The following is a 24601-nucleotide window of genomic DNA, read 5'->3' as shown; positions in this document are numbered from 1 at the left end:
GGCGTTCTGCCTCCCCCAGATAGGTAGAGTTTAGGGATAAGCTAAGGCTTCCCCAGCCGACAAAGCTGCACCTTGAACTAGTTGTTGCTCACATACTTCGACTAAAATAAAGTATGTACCAAGATCACAGGATAGTCAAAACAGATATAAAAACTACAGAAAACTGTTCACCAAGAGCATCCTAAGCATTTTAAAAATCTTCAACCCAAACACCTGGTGGGAGGCAATTACAGAGGATGTGGTCACAAGTTAAATCACAGGATGAGGAATTAGTCATCGCCCACGTTCAAGTAACACAAACAAAAGTGAACGGGGCAACAGCTGTTCAAACATTAGAGTATGAAAAACTGGTGGGCAACAACGTCTGTATTTCTCATCTCAAATTACAATTGTCATTGCCAGGTAATGCTCTTGCAGAAGTGTGAATTCGTGAAACAAAACAAAAAAAAAAACTTTAGTAGACCTCAAATCTCTATTCCTGGAATTCCTAGGCCTGGTTCCAGTTTTGCTACCCTGGTTTTGATATAACCCTGCAAGCTTGACAAAAACACCAACTGTACAGGGTAGCTCAGTTCCTTGTTTGGGAAGAATTCATTTGGAGCCACATTTTCCAAATGTTCAAATTGAAACAACAAATGTTAAATGTACATTTATACGAAAACAGCCAGTGGAGTTACCATCTTTCTGAAACCAAAAAAAAAAAAAGAAGAAGAAAGACCCAAGTACAAGTGACTCACTGATCAACTTTCTTGAACAGTGTCTATTTTTCCAAGGTGGTCATATTGATCGCAGTCAGCTCCGGTGTCCTTTAGTGCTGTGATCAACCGTGGTAAAATTTTTGCTAACGCAAGCTTGAAACCAACAGAGCTAGAGTGCTCCTTGCTTCTGTCGGTGGTACAAGCATCGTCAGTGAGTGTGCCAACCACATTTCCTTGCAAATAGGCCTCGCAAGCTTGAAGGATGTAGTGACCACGCTTGCGGAAGTGGCTTTTCGCAAAATCATCAAAATGCTGTGGTAATCATGCATTAAGAAATCAGAACATCAAAAGTATTTGAATAAAGTTACGGTTAAGCTTCTTTATGGTACCATATGAAGAGAAAATGACCACCATATACAACATAAGGACTTCCAAGATTAGATCGCATGCTTACGACTACATGATACAAACTTAGTACTTGAGTTCCTCCTTTGCGTGAAACAGGGACCTCATAAGCTTCGTTGAAGGGGAGAGAGAGAGAGAGAGAGAGAGATCATATTTGCTTACAATAAAAGGTTAAGCATGGTCAAAGAAACATATTAGGAATGCAGGCAAACTGGATTAACTCGATAATAACACATGCAACAACTCTCTAAGTGGGAAAGTTGTATTACCATAGGAGGCCGTCTCAAGATATATAACATGGATTTCAAGCTCAGGAGGTATGTGTTCTCATTATAAGGCACTGCATTCTTCTCCCCTTCAACAGTACCAACTTGCTTCTCATATCCAGCTTCATTAAAATAGGGCTTTTCATTGAGAACCAAGCCCTGAAGTGAAACTAGTACTTGGAGAATACTTGATGATGATGGATCCCACACTTCGTTCCCTCTGCCAGTCCAAGTATTTAAGAGGCTTAAGCAAACTTTCCCATCTACATACAGGTTTGGATTCACACGCAAACCACCAGAATGATAGTATGCTGACTGCAGATTTGACAAAGGATGCCAGTATGAGAAATTTACATGGTCAGCAGCTATGAATAACACCAAACATAACAGGGCAAAATTATTGCAATTACCGGAGGAACTTGCGGATACTCAGGTGGAAGGTGGAAGTCAAAGAAGAACAGGCCATCTTGGTAGGGTGTTCCGCTTGCACCAATAATCACGGCCCTTATGAGATCCATGCGATCCTCAAATACCCTGACGTAAATATAGTCTACAATCGTGGTAAAAAGAACATCAGAATCATAATGTGGTTATCTTTAGCCTTTTTACTGTTTGTATTGAATAACAGGTGCATTCGAAGATAGTGATGACAGACCTGGTAGGTTCTTCTCAAGTATGCTCCATTCCTGCTGTACCTTTTTGACCCACTTTCTTCCACCCGTACCCTGCCAGAACATAGTTTAGCTATATGTTAACAAGAAACCTCATACAGAAACATATTTGACCATAGCAGTGAAATACCAACAAAATACTCCCTCAATCACAAATGTGAGACGCTTTCCACATACGCAACTTTGACCACTAATTTCCATTCTAATTTTTTATAAGACATACAAAATTACAATATTATGAAAGCATTTTTCAAGACAAGTCTACTCATATCATTTTCAAATGTTAAGCCTCAATATACAAAGCAAAGTAATTTGATGGTCAAATTTGAATGTGCATGTGTACATGTATGACAATACACTCGAATAATATGCATAGTAATTTGATAGAACTACCTGTGCTGTGTTTTCAAGGTAGTGGTGGTCCAGAGGACATTGCAGAATATCAAAGTGTTTGAAGCATTCCGAAACTGCAGGATTGTCAGTCATAACCACATCTACAGACTTGCCAGCAGAAGATTCATTTGTTATCACTGCGGTATACCCTGGTGTTACCACATGGTTCTCCTCGATTTTTTCAATGTCATCACCAGCTTCTGAAACCTCATTAGACTGGCGAGATTCAACTTCATCCATAGCATCAGAATTTGATCCATCTAAATGCTTTTTACCCCGAGCAAAGAGCTCACTCGCCAGTCGGGTCACAAAGCCAAAAGCAACAGAGAGTGGACCAGTTGCAACAGAACTTCCATCCTGGGAACTGAATGAATCATTTTCCCTTTCAATACTATTCTCAGGTACATTTTGTGAATCGTCCTGAAAGAGGATACAGGAATTGATTAATATAACAAAAGGAAACTAAAAGGTTCTTTGGAGAGTGGTAACTGATTAAAATCTTAATAATAATGCTAGTCAGGCAGTAGAGAATACCTTTGCAGTATCATCAAGTAAATCCATTTCATTGTCATCAACAGTCTCCCAGCTAGCACCGTCAGAGGCAACTCCGTCATCTAATGAGGCACCATCATCTTCGCGACCAACAACATATATTTCATGAGGACCAACCTGAAATAACAGGAGGAAATCATTAGTAAAAAATATAGGTAATGCACGGAGCTGCAGAATAGTTTTCAGTGAGGCTGTGGTAAGAAGAAATGGTCACGCTGGATAAACCCCAACATATTGACAAAGCAAACAGATGCTGATCAGCAATTCAGCAGTGGCTGATCTGTGATACATTAAACTCCTAATACTAGTACACATAAATCATAGTGGTTGATGCATTTATGAGAGTTGTGAAATACCTTAGACATCAATCCATCACCCCAAATGACTTCAATCTCACCGTCTTGAAAGCCAACTATATTTCCAGCCCATGAAAGGCTTGTAAATACCAAACTGGATTCCTTCTGCGGAAACTGTTCCTCTGCACTAACATCAAGGGGTGCCACATCTGAAGCAGCCAATCCTTCTGAGGAATCTACATTCCTATCCAGTTCCATTTTGTTATCGCTATTGGTTGATTCACTAGGAAGTGAAACAGATGGCAAGCGAACAACAACATCTCCATAGCAATAATCATAATCCGGATGGCCATCCAGTTCATATGCACTCACAATTTCATTACCCTCGATTTCTTTGGGCTCTTCTGGGTGTAGTGGTACTAGTGAAGGCTTAAACCATGATACAGATGCAGTTCGATCCCTCGCATTAACACTTCTAACGAGACCCACACGCTTTGGTTCAGAAGAATCATCGACGTCATTTGAGACCTTGTCCACAACATACTGCTCTGGGAAGAATTCATGGTCATTTGGACTGTGGATAGGGATCAGTGATGTTGAAGTTACTCCATATTCCTTTGTGCCGTCCTGCCAGATTACATCAACTTTGGTATACGTATTTGCTATGAGTAGAGCACGTTCGAAGCTCTCGTCTCTTCTTTTTGTTCTTTTGTCTTTTTTTAGAAACACTTTCCTAAACTTTTTTCTATATATTGCATTGTCCTGTGGTCCCTCCTTTAGGATGGTCGATACACTAGTTCCTGATTCTGATTCTTTGGCTACACATGAATTATCTCCACCTGACATCCTCAATCCATCAGCATGAGACTCACCATCTGCCTCCCTGCGATTTGAATCTGTATAGGTCCTTTGATCTTGTTCAGTCTGAACATCAGCTTGAGATTCAGGAATATCAGACGGTAGAGTTGAGCTTTCCGAACATGTACCGTTGTTTCCAGTATGCTCATCAGAGTTTAGCACTTTTGTTTCTGATGCATATCGGTAAGGAAGGCACCAGTCAGTCAATTGCCAGTTTGCATATGAGAAACAAGACAAAAGAGTCAGATCTTTCGGGTTCTGCTCCTCCAGAGGAACAGATTGCTGATCTGTAGCGAAGTGTGCAGATGCAATCCAATAGACTATAACAGCAACGCTTTCCACCTTTGTAACAGTACCTTCAAGACGATTTGCTTTCCACACTCCATTAAGCCACCTGGATGTTTTGAAAACAGATGATGACGCTGCCCTCACACGTTGTCCTGGATAAAAGGGACAAGCTGTATCCGGATGAATTGGGCCCGATGCTTCCTTTAGGCGCATAGCATCTGCCCTGATGACTTTACAGACAGAGCCATCATCAAACAACACATTAACATTATCTAAGACTTCATCAACTCTACCAAGCCATGGCCCAGAGACAACATAATCACCAACGTTAAATTCTCTGATACGTCTCAAATCTTTAGAGGATACACCCTTTATCATATCTCCATTGGCACCTTGCAAATCAACAACAAGATTGACATCAACGACAAGCCCCATCTGACCAGTTGGATCTGAAGCAGAAGCAACTAAATCTCCATGAAGGAAACTTCTGTCGACAACAACTACATCATCAATATCTTCTGTCTTTTCACTACCATCTATCCATAACACCCGGACTTTGTTCTCCGGCAAAGAACTCTGGCTTTCAACATCAGCTCCATTACTGGCATTATCACCATCAGCACCACCATTTTCAGCCCCAGAAGTATTTTTATGTCTATGCTCCTCAGTATCAATACCATCGTCATCAGTGATGCTGCCATCGGAATCATACTCCCCCGCTACCTCCAACACTAATCCATGGGAATCCTCCTTTGACTTTAAGCTGACAACATCTTCTCTGTAAACAAAGACATCTGGTACTTCTTCAGGCTCACTAGCATCCCTAGACTTCTTGTTTTCCTGGTTATGATCGGCGATATTTACTGAGCCATTTGGTACGTTTTCCATGGTTGGGTCAACTGTAGAAGTAGATCCCCAGCAATTGAGTAGCCTTTTGTTTAACTGAAACACATAAAATATGTTCCAAAATTAAGAACAGAAGGCCAAGTATGACACTTAGAAGAAAAGGTAGCTTAAAAAGACATTACAACAGAAAACATCTCCTCATGGTCGACTGCCATTAAATTCTACAAAAAAAAATATACAGATAACCGCTTCTCTTAATGCTAGAATGTGAAAGAGGAAGCCAACGGATTACACCTAGTTTCTTAGAAAACCCTACACTTTTCCTCAGCATAAGGAATAAGCACCAGTAGTCAGCAGAAGGAATGCGCATGATATGCAAGCTCCTAGCTCCCGCAATACAGGATTCCATCGAAGCACGTAGAAAGAGATTGGAATTAATTGAATATTTACTAACAAGTTGAATAATATGATATATTACTGTTATTAAATAATCATGAATTCTTGTGGATCAAAGAACCAACAAAAACTGAGGCGTACTTATCTGTTTATATGGCATATTATTGTCTGAATGCACATTTTGTGCAATCTTCTGATATACCTAAACAGCACAAACGGCCCAAAAACTATAAATGTGCACCTGATGCAAGTCTCATCAGGAAGTAATGCTAGCCAAGATGAAATTACCTTCTGTGGTGACAAATTCAGAAATTCTGATACAAAGAACAAGCACTTTCAACTTCAAACATGGGAATAACTTAATTCAATGAAGATAAATAGCATTGACATCCCCATGATTTGCGAGAACCAGATACAAGTTGAAGATTACTTTAAAGGAAAATTTCAAGAAGAAAACAACCAAACATAAGGTATAAATCCAGCAACTGACACTAAAAGCAACAACTGCGACCAGCAACCTAACAAAAAGGAGACGCTAACAGGCTGCAACACTTCAAGGACCCCTTTGAGCACGGTGCTCATACTCGTTGAGCTCAAAGTTCAGATATTCTGCTAATCTAACATGGTTATTCTTTTTCCCAATCATAATCTAACGAACAATCCCTCAACACGGCATGCCATTGACCTTGTTGCGACTAAATTCTAAGTATCGGAGAACTTTGCAAGCAACGAATATGTCAGAATCAAGAGCCAACAAGCCACCACCCATCTGGTTCTCAACAAAACACCAATCCAACCTAGATAAAACAGCCGTGAACCCATCAGGACACAACCAATCTGAACCTACAGCCACAGTCCCATTGGCCATACAGTTCCGGCCACCGCACACGCCGCAAACGATTCAAAGCACGGCCGGACACCTCATCGGCGAGCTGAAACCCTACGCGCCGGGCATGCGACTACCAAGACACGAACCAGCGCGCCAAGATCAGGGGCGAGGCGGCCATCGAAGCACCGAGAAACCCCGGGAAGTCGAAAGCGACAGGGAGGGGATGAGGGGGGAGGCAGCTGGGGAGGGGGCGGGCTGACCTTGGGCGATCGGAGAGGCGGGGATCGGCGCTGCGGAGGGATCGCGCCGGGAGGAGGCGGCGCGCGAGCCCTAGGTGAGAGGAGATGAGACGGAGGCGGGCGAGACCCGGGGGGGGGGGGGAGGGGGAGGGAGGAGAAGGGGGCGAGGAGAGCTGCGCCGAAGACGAAAAGAATTGAGAAAAATAAATAAATTTACGATATATCACTAAATAACAGATTAATTCATAATATATTATCTATTATAAGAATAATATATGGTATCCAGATATATAAGATACAGATTTATATATTATTGACATAATAATGATATATAATAAATATGATAATTGATAGCATATGAGACTAAGACCCACGTATTATTGATATAATGATAGTATAAAAGAATATGATAATAATGTTATAAGAAATATGAATTATTGGTAAACCGTGGAATCTAAAAGAAAGGGAAGCAGGGTTGAGCAAAACACGAAACAGGAGAGGGAGGCCAGACAAGAGTGACTCTGGAGTTCAGGTCCGTGTGTGCCTCGGTTCGGCACCGAGCCACCGGCTCGGTCTGTATGAGCTGCCCTTTTACGCTAAGTTTGATATGCTCTAGTTGTCCTGCTCGAGAACATCTTTTTGGAATCCTTTTATTTTGAGAGGAAAGTTGTTGCGTTGTACGTGCCAGATCGTGTCAGCCTTAATTTATTCACGATCAACTACGAAGTTTCCTCCAAGAGTAAGAACACTCTCAATGCTCCACTATGGCAAGTATCTTCTGTAAAACATAAGTTAGGCACAATATCCAATACAAGAAATAAGTTAAGAAATATATTTGGTTGCTTAATGTCCATGTTTATGTATTGTATGACGCAAGCAAAATGTGGGTAAATTGAAACTTGGATGTGTGCATATATTTAAAGAGGTGGAAGAAACTTTGCATTGGAATGATAATTTCTTTATTAGTGTCTACGGGTGTATTTGGTTCTTCAGATAAGGTTTTGTAGAGTTGTATTGTATAAACAGACTGAGCGGAGTCATATTTGTTGAAAAGAATAATGTTTGGTTGGTTGTATCTATTTGGATAGACTAAATTGAGTTTCTATTTAGTTGACTGAATTTCATATCGTATGAGCGGATACTAGAGTTAAGATTATGATTAGTTACTCATATAAAGATAACTTTGTGATATTGAAAAGTGAGCATGTCTGCATGAGCGGATACAGAGCTTGCTGTGAGGAACGGTGACGTTCTAAGAGAGAATGAAGTAGGATACTTAAAAACAAAATAAATTGGCTCCAAAAACTCCACAAGGTAAACAATATCAGTTTTTATCTAAATATGCTCTAGATTTATCTAGGGTGTCTACTCTACCGATCAAGAGGATTATAACATACTCTAGCAAGGTAAATTACACATATGTAAATGCGAAAATGTAAATAAGGTAGAGAGATAAACTCGATGTAAGGGATTTTTATCCTGTTGTAGAGGTAGGAAGTTTAAGACATATCATGCACATATAATAAGATCCGCTTGTGAATACCACTTGTAAGAATGTATCAATATATACACATCTAGACAATAAGTAGAGGTAATAAGCTTAAGTCATATCATGTCTAAATGTAGCTTAAATATACAAATAAATTGATAATAATACCAATTGAAGCATTTAAGTATTGTATACTTGGAACATGTTAATTTCTCTATAAGACTAAAAAATACATCTAGCAACACATGTTAGTTTCAAATCACAACTCATAGGATATACTCCTCTAAATGTGTGCATATAAGTTTTGAATGCTTGTGAGACATATGTACTTGTTATTAATAACAAAGGGAATGGTACCCTATAAATTGATTCATAGCATATAAAATATATCAATTGTGAAACTAGTACTATTTAAGGGACCTACAACTAATAAAGCATGTAGGGTGCTCATAAGTTAGAACAAACATAAGCAACCTACCATATGAAAACATACACTAAACATTAGGATAAATTAAAATAAGCATATACAATCCTAAACAAGGGAAACGAGCTACAACAATTGAAAGATTTTGCATCTAGCTCCATTACCTTTGCCTCATTTACTTTTGGATAGGGATTTAGATATATGATGATCATGATCTTTATCAATATGTCTAATCTTATGTATTCGACTTCTTCGCTTAAACCTTCACTTCATTTTGTGAGCCAAGTCCCTAAATTCTCATAGCCGCATCGAGCTTCAAATCTTCTTTAGAACCCAAACCAATTAGGACCCCTTCATATTAGTGATGACTTCCTTAACATCCAAATGTGTTGGTTCTACCCCAATTCTTTCTCCTAACCATATGTGCAACCACCTTGCCATTTTTCCTTTTTTTAGTGTGTAGTGGTTGCCCTTGATCTTGTTCTTGTAGTTAGACTTGATGTAGAATTTGAAGGTCTTCACAGGTTCATTACTTTCTTCTTCTCCTTAGTCTCCTTCTTGACTTGCTTGTATTGAAGGACTCGTTGCTTTCTTGATGACATTTGAAGTATGTCATGGTAGACCCCTCCATAAGCTTGTTCACTATGGTAGTATGGTTATCTTAAGAAAGTTGGACATGGTTTTTGCCCTTTAATCTTACCAAGTACTTCTTAAGCTCATCATTTTCTTGTGTAATGAGTTCATTAGATGGTTCTACAATAATATTCTCAATACATATCTCATTGCAAAAGGGGTAAGCTAGATAAATCAATTAACTCATCAAAAGAAGTGCAAGTATCTACCTTAAGATTAAATTTAAATAGAGAGACATATTACTCCAAAAGGGTATTAGATTGAGAGTCAATGCACTCAAATTTGACTTTAAGCTCATCATGCTCCTTGTTTAGAAAATTAAATTTTCTTAATAATTGTTCATAATTAGAAATAAAGGTAGCATGAATGTTATTAAGTGCATTGAATTTTTTAAGATATTTTGGTTATTTCTTAAGAGCTCTTTGTTGCTTATTGATCAAATAAAGGAGTTTATCATAGGAAGGGGAATCTTCATCGGATTCATCATCACTTATATCGATATCCATACCTTTATTCATAAGACACTTGCGTGTTGATTTACGTGATGATGACTTTGAGAAAGAGCTTCTCTTGGAGGAGTGGATGACGAAGCTCTCATCAGCTTGAATCTCCATCTTCACTCACCCATCTTTCCATGCTTGTAAATACTTTGGCTCTTCCCTTTGTCTTCCTCTTACTCTTGGTCTTCTTCTTCTAGATATGATCAATAGTTTTGACCAAGTGTTTCATGAAAATTCGATGATCAATCTTGGCATTGATCTTATTGATATTTTTCTCCACTTGAGAGATGAGCTTGGCGCCTTCGAGGTCCATTTCTTCATTACTTGATATGTTTTTCTCATCCTTTTCATAGCTCTCTTCATCTTCATGTTCATCTCCATTATCTTCGCTTTAGCTTGACTCTTGCTCTTTCCTCATTATCTTCGTCTTCATGTGTGGGTATAGTGCTTGCTTGCTTGTGAGAGCAAGGTTCTTGGTGTTGGATGAGGAAGAGGCTTTCATCCCTATGTTCATGGTCATCTCATGGGTTGTGATCTTGCTGAGCACTTGACTTGGAGTCATCTTCTTAATGTCATTGTTGTTGTAGATGATGGAGATTATCAACTTGTACTTCGGAAGAAGAGCTTGAAGTATTTTTCTCACCACTTGATCATCGTCAATTTGTGTCAAACCTACCCTATTGATCTTATTGATAAGAATATTCAAACGTGAATACGAGTCATTGGTATTTTATAGGCAAATTATTTAATGCTATTGAGCTTAGTAACAAGCATATGATATTTCTCATTGCGCACATCCTTTGTACCTTTATATTTCAACGAGATAATTCCAAATATCATGTGCATTGATGATAGAATAAACATGATTAAATGCATCAACATTTAAAGATGATAAAAGGATACTCTTCGCTAGTGCATCTAATTGTCTCTCCGTGTTGGTGATACGAGGTTTCATCCATTTCTCGGTGACTCTCCAAATATCTAAATATTTAGCTTGCAAATAACAAGATATTAGAATTTTCCAACGGAGGAAATTAGTACTATCAAAAAGTGGAGCATTATGGGTATTCGTCGCTACCCCAGATGTTACAACTCTAGGATGTTAAGCCTATCAAGGGTACGAGACTCTGATACCAATTATGAGGAACGGTGAAATCCTAAAAAGGGGGTGAATTAGGACACTTAAAAATCTAAAATAAATTAGCTCCAAAAATTTCATAAGATAAATCTATCTCAATTTGTATCCAAATGTGATCTAGGTTTATCTAGTGTGTCTACTCTACCGCTCAAGAGGATTGCAACATACTCTAACAAGATAAATTGCAAGTATATAAATATAAAAACGTAAATAAGGTAGAGATACAAATTCGGTACAAAAGATTTTTATCATGTGGTATCGATGGCATGAATGTCACCCCTAATCTACATTGGAGCTCCATAAAGGATATGTTCCTAGTCGCCAAGTCTCTTTCGGTCAAAGCTCTTGAGGTACCAAATTACCAAGATACCAGTGAGTCACCAAGACTCTAAGACGTCAACGTACCACTTGGTATAAACTAGGATCACTCATTGATCCTTTCTTCAAGCTGCAGCACCTAGCTATAACTCACTTTAAGCCTATAAGCACTAATTCACTAAACTTATGCTTAATTTTTTTGGATGATCACTTTAAATACTTTGGTGTCTTGGATGTCTTCTCAAATGTAATAAGCTTCCTCTAGACTTCATCAGCATGCCACAGCTTTAAATGCCTGAGTGGAGGGGTATTTATAGTCTCAAACTCGCCAAGTAGCTATTTTTCCAACGGCTCAGAAAAGCTATTAACACCGGATGATCCGGCGAGAATAGTAGTACTAACTCTGGATCATCCGGTGAGTACAACCTCGAAAACTAGCCGTTGTACTTCTACTCAAAGCTTTTGTGAACACTGAACACTCTGGTATGCCTTCAAATTCATCACCAGACCTTCTAGTGAGTTATCTTTAGCCATCCGAGCCTTTTAGCCTCTCTGTGTAAAATGCTCTGATGTATTCATTCGATGTTCATTCCATTCACACCGGACCATTCGGTGAGTTAAACCTTCTCTTCTTTTCCCTGGAAATGTTCCAGTGCAACTATCTCAGTGACCGCCAGATTATCCGGTGAGTTTATCTTTATTCTTCAATATTTGCAGTCGCCTCTGCAAGAAATGATTCGGTGCTATAATTCGGTGAGCATAAATCAAGCACCGGACCTTCCGATGGGTTGATCTCTTATCTTTTGCACTTGCATTCTTCTCTGCAAGAAATGCTTCGGTGTTACCCTGTGCAAAACACCGGACTATCCGGTGAGGTCCTCAACCTTCTCCCCATTTTCCAGATATACTCTGATGACTTTAACATAGAGAGCATCGGACCATCTGGTGAAGTCATTAGCCTTTACTTTGCCTCTGTACAAAATACTCTATGAGTTCAACCCCTGAATACTAGACCATCCGGTGAAGTCAATTCTCCTGGGACTTATTTAATTCAGTCAATCTTTGTCCCGGTTGTGGTGACTTTTGTAGTGAAAATGGTCATATTATGTCATGATTGTGATTTTGGTTATTAATGACAACATAGTTATTCTGATTAACATGTTTGTCAAGAATATATATTAGTAGGTCTCATGGATGCAATACATCAAGAAGCCATCGCAACCGAGATAAAATTTGATTAAATTGGAGAAGTCCCAGAAGAATTGACCTCACCGGATAGTCCGGTGCAGAAAAGTTTTCACTCACCAGAGCTTTGTGTTTAGAGACGGTTAGCCTCACCGGAAAGTTTGGTGCTCTGTGTTGAATTCATTGGAGTATTTGTGATAAATGGGAGAAGGCTAAAGACATCACCGGATAGTCTGGTGATCTATACTGGATAGCACCAGAGCATTTCTTTGAAAGAAGAATGGAACTTTAAAGACTAAAGATCAACCTACCAGAAGTTCCGGTGCTTGGTTTATGCTCACCGAATTATAGCACTAGAACATTTCTTGTAGAGGCGACTGCAAATATTGAAGAACGAAGAACAACTCATCGGAAGATCTGGTGCTCTGAAGATCAATGCACTAGAGCATTTTACATAGAGGATAAGTGGCGCGGTCTAGCTCAAGCACCGAAAGGTCTGTTGATGGATTTGAAGACACATCGGAATATCCAATGTTCATAAAGGCTGTGAGTGAAGTACTAACATCTAGTTTCTGAGTTTGTACTCATCAGATGATTCAGTGTTAGTACTACTGTTCTCACCGAATAATCCGGTGTTAACAACTTTTTTGAGTCGTTGGAAAAACGGCTAGTTGGTGGATTTGAGGCTATAAATACCTCTCCACTTAGTCATTTGAAGGTATAGCATGCTTCTAGAGTCTAGATGAAGCTCATACACACTTGAGAAGACATCCAAGCCACCAAAGTGTTTAAAATGATCATCTAAGGCGATTAAGCACAAGATTAGAGAGTGTTTAATTCTTATAGGTCTAGAGTGAGTTGTAGCTAGGTGTTGTAGCTTGAAGAAGGGATCAAAGAATGATCCTAGCTTGTGCCGAGTGGTATGTTGGCACCTTGAAATCTTGATGACTCGTCGGCATCTTAGACCTTAGTGGCTCAAGCTTGTTGACCATCCGACTTGGTGTGGAGCGGTGGCAAGACACATGTACGGAGACGTGGAGACCTTTGCCTTGGTGGCTCAAGCTCCGAAGTGATTACAACGGTAAGAGATCGGAAGAGAGATTTGTGGTGATGCCTTGCCTTGGTGGCTCATCTGGGTTGAAGCCTTGTCTTCGTGACTTGGTGGCTCAATAGCTGTGATCGGGTGCCGACAGGGAGCATATACTTTGTGGAGCTTCAACGTTGACTAGAGATGGCATTCATGCCATCGATACCACAGGATAACAATCCATTGTGCTAAGTTTGTCTCTCTATCTTATTTACATTTCTGCATTTACATACTTGCAATTTATCTTACTAAAGTAGGTTGTAATCCTCTTAAACAGTAGAGTAAACACATTAGATAAACTTAGAATATATTTAGATAGAAATTGAGATAGGTTTATCTTGTGAAGTTTTTAGAGCCGAATAGTTTCTAAGTGTCCTAATTCATCCCCTCTTAGGACGTCACTGTTCCTCTCAACTTCTTGATGTATTGAATCTATGAGACTTACTAATATATATTCTTAGCAAACATGTTAGTCCTAATGACTATGTTATCATTAATCACCAAAATTACGATCACGACATAATATGGTTATTTTCGCTACACCTGCATCTGTTAGGCTAGGCTGCAGAGTGAAGCTCTCGGACTAGGATAAGACCGTATATTTGCATCTGTCGGATCAATCTGCAACAATGGATATAGGCAACCGAAGGGCTTGTTTTTAAGATTCTACGCATCCACTGATCAGGATAAGGGAGATGTAGGGAACCAAACACACCCTACGTGAGATATAAAGAGATAGACATTGCTTTAAGACATTAACCCTACACGAAAATAGGGGCAATCGACCCAGAAAACTAGGGATGTATTTGGCTCCTCGGATAAGGTTTCATAGAGTTGCATCATATAAGTAGGTTGAGTAAAGTCATATTTGTTTAAAAGAAGAGTGTTTGATCGGTTGTATCTGTCTGGACAGAATAAGCCGAGTTTTTATTTGGTTGATTAAATCTAAGACCGTATGAGTGAATGCAAGATCTAAGATTGTGATTGGTTACTCGTATGAAGATGATTTTATGACACACAAGTGGGGCTGGCTGCACGAGCGAATGTAGAGCTTGCATCTGACAGGCCGGGTTGCGGGGGATATGATGAGGCTGTATATTTGCATCTGCCAAATCAAACTAAAACAATGGATACGAATAACCAAACACACTTATCTAAAATTATACGTATCCATCGGATCAAATCAAAATTGATTCGAAAAACCAAACACACCCATGTTGATTTGGTTCCGAAGCCCACCTTGCCAGCGAGCCAAAATTTCTCTCTCGTGGTAGCAAAAGAAATAGAAATTCTACGATTCGCCATCGAATAACCACCGATTCTACGATTTGCCATCGAATAAATTCCGTTTACTTCTGTACCATCGAATAAATGGTTTGGCTCCTTATCTGCCATCGACTCGTCTGATTTTTGAATAATTTCGAGACTGCCCTCCGCTGGACTATAGAATCGGTGGTTATTTGATGACGAATCGTAGAATTTCTCCAAAAGAAAAGCCAACATAAGCCTCCAAGAAAGCTCCTAGATCCAAACGGTCAACCTCTATTTTTTTTAAAAAAAAAATGTAGTTTATTGCTCGGAGGGGAAAGGAAAAGCTTGCACGAGGATTCAAATATATGCCCTAGTTATGGAGTTTGCTGATACGATCCAATTGGATCTAAGCTAAGGGGTCATGGAAATTGGAACGCCACACCAATTTAAGGCTGTCACGCGCAGAAATCCCCTGCATAAACCGTATTGTGCTGTCAAAGTTGCATCGCTAGTATTACAACTCGTCTTGTGCTACTTTCTCTATAGCTCTGATGTGTTTACGACCGAGACAGTGACAAGTGACAACTTCGGAATGTGTTTGATCAGTCGCAAATTCTGGATGATAATATATGTTGGTGCAAATGTTAGTGCTAATATCAGTACCATGTTTTATTTCCTCCTCCATGGGCGTAGAGATGCAGCGCACAGATGGGAATACCTTTCAGGCATAACTTGCAGCTCAGTTCTTGTTCTTTCCTTTGCCCTCTCGTTGGGGAGAATGGTATTCTCTGCAAAATTACCTGGCTTGCTTTTATTATTCTCACAGAAAAGACGAAAAAGAAAGAGAGAAGATACTATTCCATTTTGAGTGGTTAAAAACTCAACCAACTAGGATCTAGGTGTCTTTGATATTAAAAAGAAATAAATATTCAAATTCGAGTTGAAGAAGACACCTACCCGGATGATGAGGATGCACACCCACACCTCCCAAACTATTTTCTCAGCTGAAATTTACACGTTGCTTCTTGCCAGTATTCCAAAGGCCAAGTGGTTACAAGAAACAAGAAACAGTAGAGATAAAGCCAGCTAGAGGTACCAAAGCAGCAATAGAATGCACTGCGTCTTATGAATCATACATGTAACATGAAGTTAAGCACTATCCACACAATCCTGAAAACTTAGAGAATCAAAACATCAGTTATTAACGACTGCTCCTGAAACCGGGTAAAAAAGAAAGCAAAATCAGTATCCCTATATTCTCAGCCCCAAACAAAATCAGATGCAGGGATACATTTACAAAAATGTCCTTCCTGGAACACAAGAAAAAGAATACAACTCGAAACCAAATGTACAGCAAATTTTGAACAACGATCACAGAGAAGACTAGAATGATGATATGACCAGTGAGTAACAGCCACCATACCCACAAGCGCACAAAAAAAAAAACTGTTTATTTTTACCAATAACGAGACATGCTCAATGCACAATAGAATGAACACCTATTGCTGCACCAGCTTCCAGACACGAATGCAAGCATCCTCGCCCGCAGTCACCAGACTATCATTGTCCACAAAGGTTAAACCATGAACTCCACCAAGATGGGCTCCCTTGATGGTGGTACGACTGGATGCTGGCTTGTCTATTTCGTATACAATTGCACAGGTGTCCAATGAGCCTGTGGCAACTAAACGACTGTCAGGTGACCAAGCCAGGCAGTTTATCCGAGCTGTGTGGAACAACATGTTCTTCAGCTTGACCTGTTGAAGAAAACAATATTAAACTTATTGCAATCCCAATAGACTGCACAGAAAGCAAGTTTCAGTTCACAACAGGCAAAGTGGTAAAGGACACTGCTCATTTGAAATACAACTGAAAGAAATGTACAAAAACAAAAATCATACAAGGAGGTAGCATATTTTTAGCAATATGGTTCGCAACAAACCTTACATTAAATTGTTTTATGCACATTAGCAAAGATTACAAGGTTATGAAATGGTGATGAATAAAGATCTATCGTAATCAAGAGAAAGTTTTAACTTCAGTTGGTGTGACAATGACAGGGCACGGCATGGTGCATGAGAGCTGCATTTACCACAACAAATATCAACAGGGACTCCAGCAAACCATAAAGTGGAGAAAACAAAACAGCGTAAGTGGCAGTACTGGAGTAAATTTGAAGTTTTAAGAATGTAGTAGCAGCTAACAAGTAATTCGCACACTGCATAGTGCATTACCCGACAAGTTTCAAGCAAACTCACAAGTAACGACAAGAAACAGGACAAACCAATATCCATCATTTAACAACTGAAAAATAAATAATCGAAAAGTGACAGTATCAGTACCTCTCTACTTGCCCGATCCCACACAACAGCTTCCCTGTTGGTATCAGCAGAAGCGAACATAGAAACATCTGGCGAATAATGTATGGAAGTAATAGCACCCCGGTGCTTCTCGAGCACAGCTTCTTCTGTAAGTGTATCCCCACTGATGGAATAGATCCGCAGTTTCCCATCTTGTGCACCCACAACGGCTTCAGTGCCATCGGGAGAAACAGATGATGAAGTGATAGTATAATTAACTTTGGTTGTAGAAATGACTTTTGAGTTGTGCAGCAATACGATCCCAGAATCAGTGGTAACCAGTGCAAATTCAGGTTTTTGAACTGCAAGATTCAAAGCATTTGGCTGACCACCTACATCAACTGACTCAGCATCTCCACATTGGTCTCCATTAAGAGGAATTCTGAAGATCTGCTTTGGAGGAGAAACAATAAGTTGTCCATCATAACTGAGTCTAACCATTCTGGAACCAGAAAAATGAAATGATGGCACCCAAAACTTTAAACTTTGATTTCATCAGTATTAATTGAAATAAAGACGACATTAGCATTTGTAATTACAGTCATCTTAGGATTTAAGAATCAATTGCTAAACATCGAATTAGATACTTCTCATCGTGTCTTGATATACTAGAGATCCAATTATCTAATTGTTCTAAGGAATGATGGATATTGTAGCCCTTTCAAGTTTTTACTTTTTGTTGTAAAAAGTTCATTATAATTACTTGCATTTTCCATCCAGCAATTCCCAAGTTAGATACGCTTAAAATCAATATTCAATAATGATATTTGTATTTATTAGCCTCTTACCATATTGCTCATACGGGTTAAAATGCTAGATATTATTCTTTTAATAAACCTAGCATATAAGAGCTTACACACAATGATCACCACCTTGGAATGAAACCTATAATAGCATCAGGAAAAAGCAGTCTGTTTGTAAAGGTACAGATTAAACCAAACCCTTCAAATGGTAGGGAATTTAACTAATTATAAATTCTCTAGCAATCTGAAGGGACTGAATATAACCCCTTTCTATCCAAACAGGTCCTAGTTACAGACTTTTTTTTATCCTAACAGATACTCAGATGAAACTAGGCACATGGACAGTCTGTTGATTTTTCTCACCTTATTATCATACCCCGAGGTGATAAGCTCTTCTTCTATGGCAGCAAAACATTTGATCTGGGTGTTGTTCTTACGCATCAATCTGCCACCATATCCGACACCCTGTATCCATCTCATGATGACACCATCATAGCTTGTAGACAGTATAGTTCTTGGGTTACTTTGAGGAAAGAAGACCAAAGAACTAACAGTCTTCAAATGTCCTGCAAATGTTACTGGTTCATTGTCTGGATTGCTTGCAGAAAACACATTAAATGTCCCACCAAGAGAGACTGTCACGAGATGGTCATTCTGCCAGAGGCAACCTACAAGCATGTCATCTACACCTCCTGTACCAGGACAAACCAAAGTTCTATTCAATTTCCCACTTGCGTCCTCCATAATATCCCATACTTTTGCAGTTTTATCAGCAGAAACCGTTAGAACCTAAAGGTAGATAAAAGAAGAAATAACCATTAGAAAAGGATACACATTGTCATACATGTGAAGTTGCTTAGAGACAACACACAAGAGTACCAAACATCCGTTCAAAAGGAATAAAAGGCTGCAGTACCATGCTATCTGCAAATTGCACAGACAAAAGTACAACTAGATTTTTAGCTAGAGATGAAAAGATGATCCTAGGTAAAGAAATCCTGTAACCTACAGGCTAGATCATTCGAACATCTAGGTGGAAAGCAAATACTTTGCTGATGATTCAACACCCACATAAGTACAATATGATCAACATTACATTATGTGAAGCACATTTCCTCTCTACATTGTTCTTTAATAATAAAAAAAAAAATCGACTAAGGGGAGAAATGCCCACCCTAGCATTAACATGTAGAAGGTGAGAATCGAACTCTAGTTGGCTAGGTGACATCCACCTCCACTAGCCAATATATCTCAGGGAGATTCTCAAGACCAATCTTGATGTACTATAAACCCAGGACATTTAGTATGAATGGTACGATAGCTAACAACTGGGAACAGTTAGTATCAAATTACTTGTTTACTGTCGGGACTCCAGCTAACAGCATATATGCTCCCTGTGTGACTGCCTTCAGTGGAAAGCTCACCAATCTTTTCTCCAGTTTTGCCATCATATATTAAACCCTTCTTATCTGAACTCACAGTGATAAACTTACTTCCATCAGGAGAATACCGGACACAGTTAACAAAGTTTGAGTGACCCCTGAAATTTAAAGTAAACTAACAAATGTGAAATATATCTCAAGACGTGCCAGATAGTATATAAAGTTACAAGATGAGGCATAAGTGCACAACAAACGACAACTAAATGAACTTCTGAAATATGTAGTTAACATGATTCCTACAAATCATGGACATCAACCGGAACATTCTACTTTTAATGCATGGAGCAATATGGAGAATTTATGTACTCCATCGGTCCATCCAATAACTCCAAGGGAAGATTGATTATATGTCCCAAAGTTGATCAACCTTTGATAATATGTCCAAAGTTGATCATCCTTTGATCATATGCCCCACATGGACTAGTTTGTAACAAAATTTTGTATTGGGTAAGAGAGGTGAAGGATAAACTTTGTAACAAACTAGTCCCTATGGGACATATGATCAAAGGATGATCTACTTCGCACATATTATCAAAGGTTGATCATCAACTTTGGGACATATAATAAAACACAAGAAGTGCAGTGCTAGTTCTACATGGTCCAAGACCCCCCCCCCCTGCCCCAATAAAAGGAAAATGGCATCACTAGATGTGTTGAAACTAGATCCTGTAATAATCAAAATATAGCGGTTCTGTGTCCAGGGACATGTTAAATTGTTATCAGTAACCAATTGTACCTTTTCCTTCTAAGTGTTTAACCTTAGATAAGCAAAGTTCTATAAAGATTACATATTGTTATCCAAATCTGGACAAAAAGAGGGGGTAAACTATATTAGGATAGGTTACACTGCAAGCAGATGTAAAACAGAAGTGGTTCTAAATTTCTAATAGATGTCACTGTTTGTTAAGACATGACAGATAAAGAGGGAAATGAAAGTTTTGATGCATACTCTCGAAATGCATGTAGTATGTAAGCTATATCAGATATATAAACCTAGTCCATGTGAAGACAAGTAAGATGGAAGGAAACAAATATGGGTCCAGAAAAACTACAACAGCGCACTTCTAAGTATGTCTGCAAACCAGCAATCATTACTGACCTTATGGAATGCTTGAATTTAAATGGTGGTCCTTGATAAAAGTTAGCCAGAAAATCTTCACCACATGTCACAATGCGAAATGGCCGTGTTGGCTTAAAGTCACAGCTCAGAACCCTCTTTGAGTGCCCGTCAAACTCACCAACTGTGCTGCCAGAGTCCCACCTACACAATTCAGAGAACACAAAATAAGTTCATATACCACAAGTGAAAACACAAATAACAAAAGCATTATAATCTAAACCTGTTCGTATGAGGAGGATTTTTGCTGCAATTAAGCATAAACTTGAACTAAATCCCAATGAAATCATCATCCAAACAAACAACAATGCATGTATAGTCTAAGGACAGTGATCCTTCTGATCTGAGGGTTAAGTTACACAAAATAAGACATATAAAATATGGAAGGGCCAGGACTAAACCTGTTAGGCTCCTTTTTTCCGTTCCAATTTAAAAGAGTTCGAAATCATCCAGATTTCAACAAATACCGCATCCAATTCACAAAAGCGCAAGCCTTCCATTTCCACCAGGATAACTATTGGGGAAGATGGCTATTCTGTTATCCCCATAGTAAAGCACTCCCTTAGAATCCATCCCTAAAACGACTTCATATTGCCAGATCACCAGACAATGGCTAACCCCAATTCCATTACCCCAATGGTAGCAATCTGCGCTCTCCTCCAAATCCCGATCACAGCCATCTCAGCGGCATCATTGGCTTTCCCCCACCCCCAAATCCTCCAAACGAGATCGAGATGGAAGGGCGGTAAGGGAGACGTTTCGACTCACACGAATGCGCGGACAAAGGACTTGCCCCTGCCGTCCCCGGAGACGACGATGCGTAGGTTGTCGGGGGACCAGCGGAGGTCGTCGACGCGGCCGGAGAGGGGGCGGAACTCGGCCTTGAGCGCGCGGTCGCCGTAGCGGCCCCAGACGCGGACGCAGCCGGAGGCGTCAGCGGAGGCGACCCACTCGCCGTTGGGGGAGAAGCGGGCTACGGTGGTGGGGTAGCCGTGGTCCGGGTAGGCCCAGGCGTCGAGGGGCGCGTCGAGGCGGCGGAGGATGACGCTGCGGCCGGTGCAGAAGGCGATTGTGTCCGTCTTGGGGTCCCCCGCCAAGAGGATCCCACGGCCGCGCTCCGTCGCCGGCGAGCACGCGTACGTCTCCACCAGCTGCGCCATTTTTCCTTCCTTCGCGTGATCTGAGGTCGCGAGTGGGAGGGGAGTGGTGGAGGCCGACTGGCCGAGGTGGGTGGGTGGTGGTTATACGGTTACCGGAGTCATCTGTCTGTACGAATGAAAGCGTTTCGTAGCATTTTTTTGCTGTGGTCATTGACACGGGACTGAAGAATGTGGGCTAACCTGTCAGTGAGGTCTGGCAACCAGTGACAGAAGCAGCATTTTAACTATCGATGTATAAAACTAAAAAATTTGTGATGTTGTAATCATGCCGTTATGGCAGCGCTCTAACATGCTAGCACATCCCTTTCATGATGTGCTCGTGCTTATGCCATCACAGTAGCGCCCTGTCGCACTCGCGTCGTCCCTTCCTACTACTCTCATGCTATCATCAGGCTGGGTGTCATCGTCCTTCATCTCGTGCATGTGTTTTGGTGTTAGAACGTAGGGATGTCATTGTATATTTAGGTAATTAGGGATTGATTGATTGGACGTTGGTCATTTACTGTTGGACGTTAACAACTTATTGCATTAGGTTTGGGTTGCTGCTTGTTGCAGCATTGGGCTTGGCGGCTTGGGCCACAGGAACCGCGTCTATTATAGTGAAAAAAAGGCAAAGATCCAGAAGACTAGGACGTTGAGGAAAATATTGTTAGCGTAACTGACTCAGTATCAGCTGGTGCTGTCCACATCCTCAATTACTACGTATCTTATCGAGTCATTCAGCATGTCCTCAACTATTACATATGCTTCACCGACTCATTGTGCATATCCTCAACCGAATGTGTGATCATGCTCACCACTTCACTAAGTCTCTAGGCGTTCACTTCTACCGCAAGGCGCGTTACAATTGCTGCATGCTATGGATCACTAACAGATTGCGTATGTCACTATGTTTGGTTATAGCAGATAAATACATGTACTACTCTCATCGATAATTAATACACTCAGTGATTATTTCTTAAATAAATATGATATATAGTTAATTTTTATGAAAATTTTTGGGTGTACATATGTACACCATGCCCTCACTTTTGCCTGCCCATGCTGCCAAGGTTTTGTCAAAGAAATTGGTCGTGTGAAAAACTACAAGATGTATCATGATACATGCCAGTAGTGACACAATTAGCCTTCAAAAGAGGCTAACATGTCAATTCTAAATTTTGTTTTGTAAACTAAATTGATCGTGTCAAAAACTACAAGTTCTACCATAATGCATGCTGGCAATGACACAATCACACCTTCAAAAGTGGCTAACATGTGAATTATAAATTCTATATGTGATGTATATGCTTTTGTAATCTAAATTGGTCATGTGGAAAACTACAAGCTGTACCGTGATGCATGTTGATAGTGACACAACCACGCCTTCAAAAGTGGCTAACATGTGAATTACAAATTCTATCTGTGATGCATATGTATTTGTAAAATAAATTAAGCTTGTCAAAAACTACAAGCTGTATTGTGATGCATGCTGGCAGTGACACACTCACGTCTTCCAAAGTGGCTAATATGTGAATTAAAAATTATGTCTGTGAAGCATATGCTTTTGTAAACTAAATTGTTCGTGTCAAAAACTACGAGTTGTACCGTGATGCATGCTGGTAACAACACAATCACGCCTTCAAAAGTGGCTAACATGTAAATTATAAATTCTGTTCGTGATGCATGTGATTTTGTAAAATTATGTGGTTCTAGAACACATTTGAAAGTTGACCCATTTCGTTTACAAAATGCATATATTATACTTAGATTTCAAGTTCATTTGCATGTCTTCAAAAGTGTCTAACATGTGAATTATAAATTTTGTTAATAATGCATGTGCATTTGTAAACTAAATTGAGCATGTCAAAAACTACAAATTGAACCGTGATGCATGCTGGCAGTGACACAATCATGCCTTCAAAAGTGGCTAACATGTGAATTATAAAGTTTATCCATGATGCATATGCTTTTGTAAACTAAATTGGTCATGTCAAAAACTGCAAGCTGTACCGTGATGCATACTGGCAGTGACACAATTACACCTTCAAAAGTGCCTAACATGTGAATTATAAATTCTCTCTGTGATGCATATACTTTTGTAAACTAAATTATGTGGTTCTGGACAAAATAATTTATATTGAGATAAAAGCTTGATGCAAGGTATAATTGGTGTATATTCTACACTAGTAAGGTGGCCCCACGTATTTACGTGGCTAGATTTTTTATGATTTTTCCAATTATTATCTTCTGATTAAGTTTCTTCTAACTTTGTTGTTTATTGCCTATCATACTCATTTGAGAGAAGGGAGTCTTAAAGACACTCTGTTATGGTTGCACTCAAAACAAATTGATATTTTTTAGAACATATTTGAAAGTTGACCCATTTTCGTTTAACAAATGCATATATTATACTTAGATTTCAAGTTCATTTGCTCTTGGGACGTGCTTTCTAGATCTTGTAAACTCTCTCTCCCTCCCTGTTGCTACTGACATTAAGAGTTGACCGGAGATTCATTCACTCAAGTCCCTAGACCTTCACCCTTCGGCGCCACAACAAAAAAGAATGCGAAATGTGTAAAATAAAATAGTACAATCAATTGTTGGCTATGCTAGTTACGCATACAATAAAAATACCACAAACACATGTATCAATTGTAGCACTTTCACTGAAGTATTCCAATATAACTGTCTCCACAGAGATCAATAACCAAACTAGATAGTGGTTTACTTTAAACTAACAAAGTAATTATATTATTGAAAGCAATTGCATAGAAGTCTAAAGTTGCTGATGGTTATGATGATATTTAAACATAAAGATTAAAAAACAGATAGATCTCAAAACCTTAGCTATATATATAATGAGTACTATATCGATAACAAATAATTATGGTTCGGGACATAAATATATCAATACAATATGATCAGCTTCTTTAAACCCATTAATTCTCTTCAATTATCACATACTAAGCTCTCATGGTTCACCTCACCAAGGTACCACCTAGGAAGGGTATGTGTACCCCTAGCGGTTCGTTGAA

At 39.5% G+C, this 24601-nt stretch overlaps 2 protein-coding genes across 2 annotated transcripts; both read right to left on the bottom strand.

The window, feature by feature from the left end:
* Positions 1-348: 348 nt before the first annotated feature.
* LOC133895675 (probable ubiquitin-conjugating enzyme E2 23) lies at positions 349-6879 on the bottom strand. The gene is made up of 8 exons (XM_062336145.1): positions 6759-6879; positions 3342-5369; positions 2968-3102; positions 2434-2853; positions 2025-2094; positions 1780-1919; positions 1373-1684; positions 349-1010 (listed from the first exon to the last, which is right to left on the bottom strand). Exons 2-8 carry the CDS (start codon positions 5313-5315, stop codon positions 741-743), a joined length of 3321 nt encoding a protein of 1106 aa, XP_062192129.1. The 5' UTR covers positions 5316-5369; positions 6759-6879; the 3' UTR covers positions 349-740.
* A 9108-nt stretch (positions 6880-15987) lies between these two features.
* On the bottom strand, positions 15988-21657 carry LOC133895666 (actin-interacting protein 1-2-like). The gene is made up of 6 exons (XM_062336134.1): positions 21193-21657; positions 20407-20568; positions 19219-19405; positions 18229-18654; positions 17105-17512; positions 15988-16519 (listed from the first exon to the last, which is right to left on the bottom strand). The coding sequence occupies exons 1-6, from the start codon at positions 21582-21584 to the stop codon at positions 16262-16264; spliced, it is 1833 nt and encodes a 610-aa protein (XP_062192118.1). The 5' UTR covers positions 21585-21657; the 3' UTR covers positions 15988-16261.
* Between the last annotated feature and the right edge of the window lie 2944 nt (positions 21658-24601).

This window comes from Phragmites australis, chromosome 2 (assembly GCF_958298935.1).
Source record: "Phragmites australis chromosome 2, lpPhrAust1.1, whole genome shotgun sequence".
NCBI lineage: Eukaryota > Viridiplantae > Streptophyta > Magnoliopsida > Poales > Poaceae > Phragmites > Phragmites australis.
This window is presented reverse-complemented; position numbering and strand designations above follow the sequence as displayed.

Coding starts and splice junctions, on each gene's coding strand:
- LOC133895675 (XM_062336145.1), bottom strand. CDS start 5,315: ATGGAAAACGTACCAAATGGCTCAGTAAATATCGCCGATCATAACCAG. Junction 1,920..2,024: donor ACTTGAGAAGAACCTACCAG/GTCTGTCATCAC, acceptor CCACGATTGTAG/ACTATATTTACGTCAGGGTA. Junction 1,011..1,372: donor TCTTGAGACGGCCTCCTATG/GTAATACAACTT, acceptor TGATTACCACAG/CATTTTGATGATTTTGCGAA.
- LOC133895666 (XM_062336134.1), bottom strand. CDS start 21,584: ATGGCGCAGCTGGTGGAGACGTACGCGTGCTCGCCGGCGACGGAGCGC. Junction 20,569..21,192: donor TCCTTTGTCCGCGCATTCGT/GTGAGTCGAAAC, acceptor TGAATTGTGTAG/GTGGGACTCTGGCAGCACAG. Junction 16,520..17,104: donor GGGATCGGGCAAGTAGAGAG/GTACTGATACTG, acceptor TTTCTTCAACAG/GTCAAGCTGAAGAACATGTT.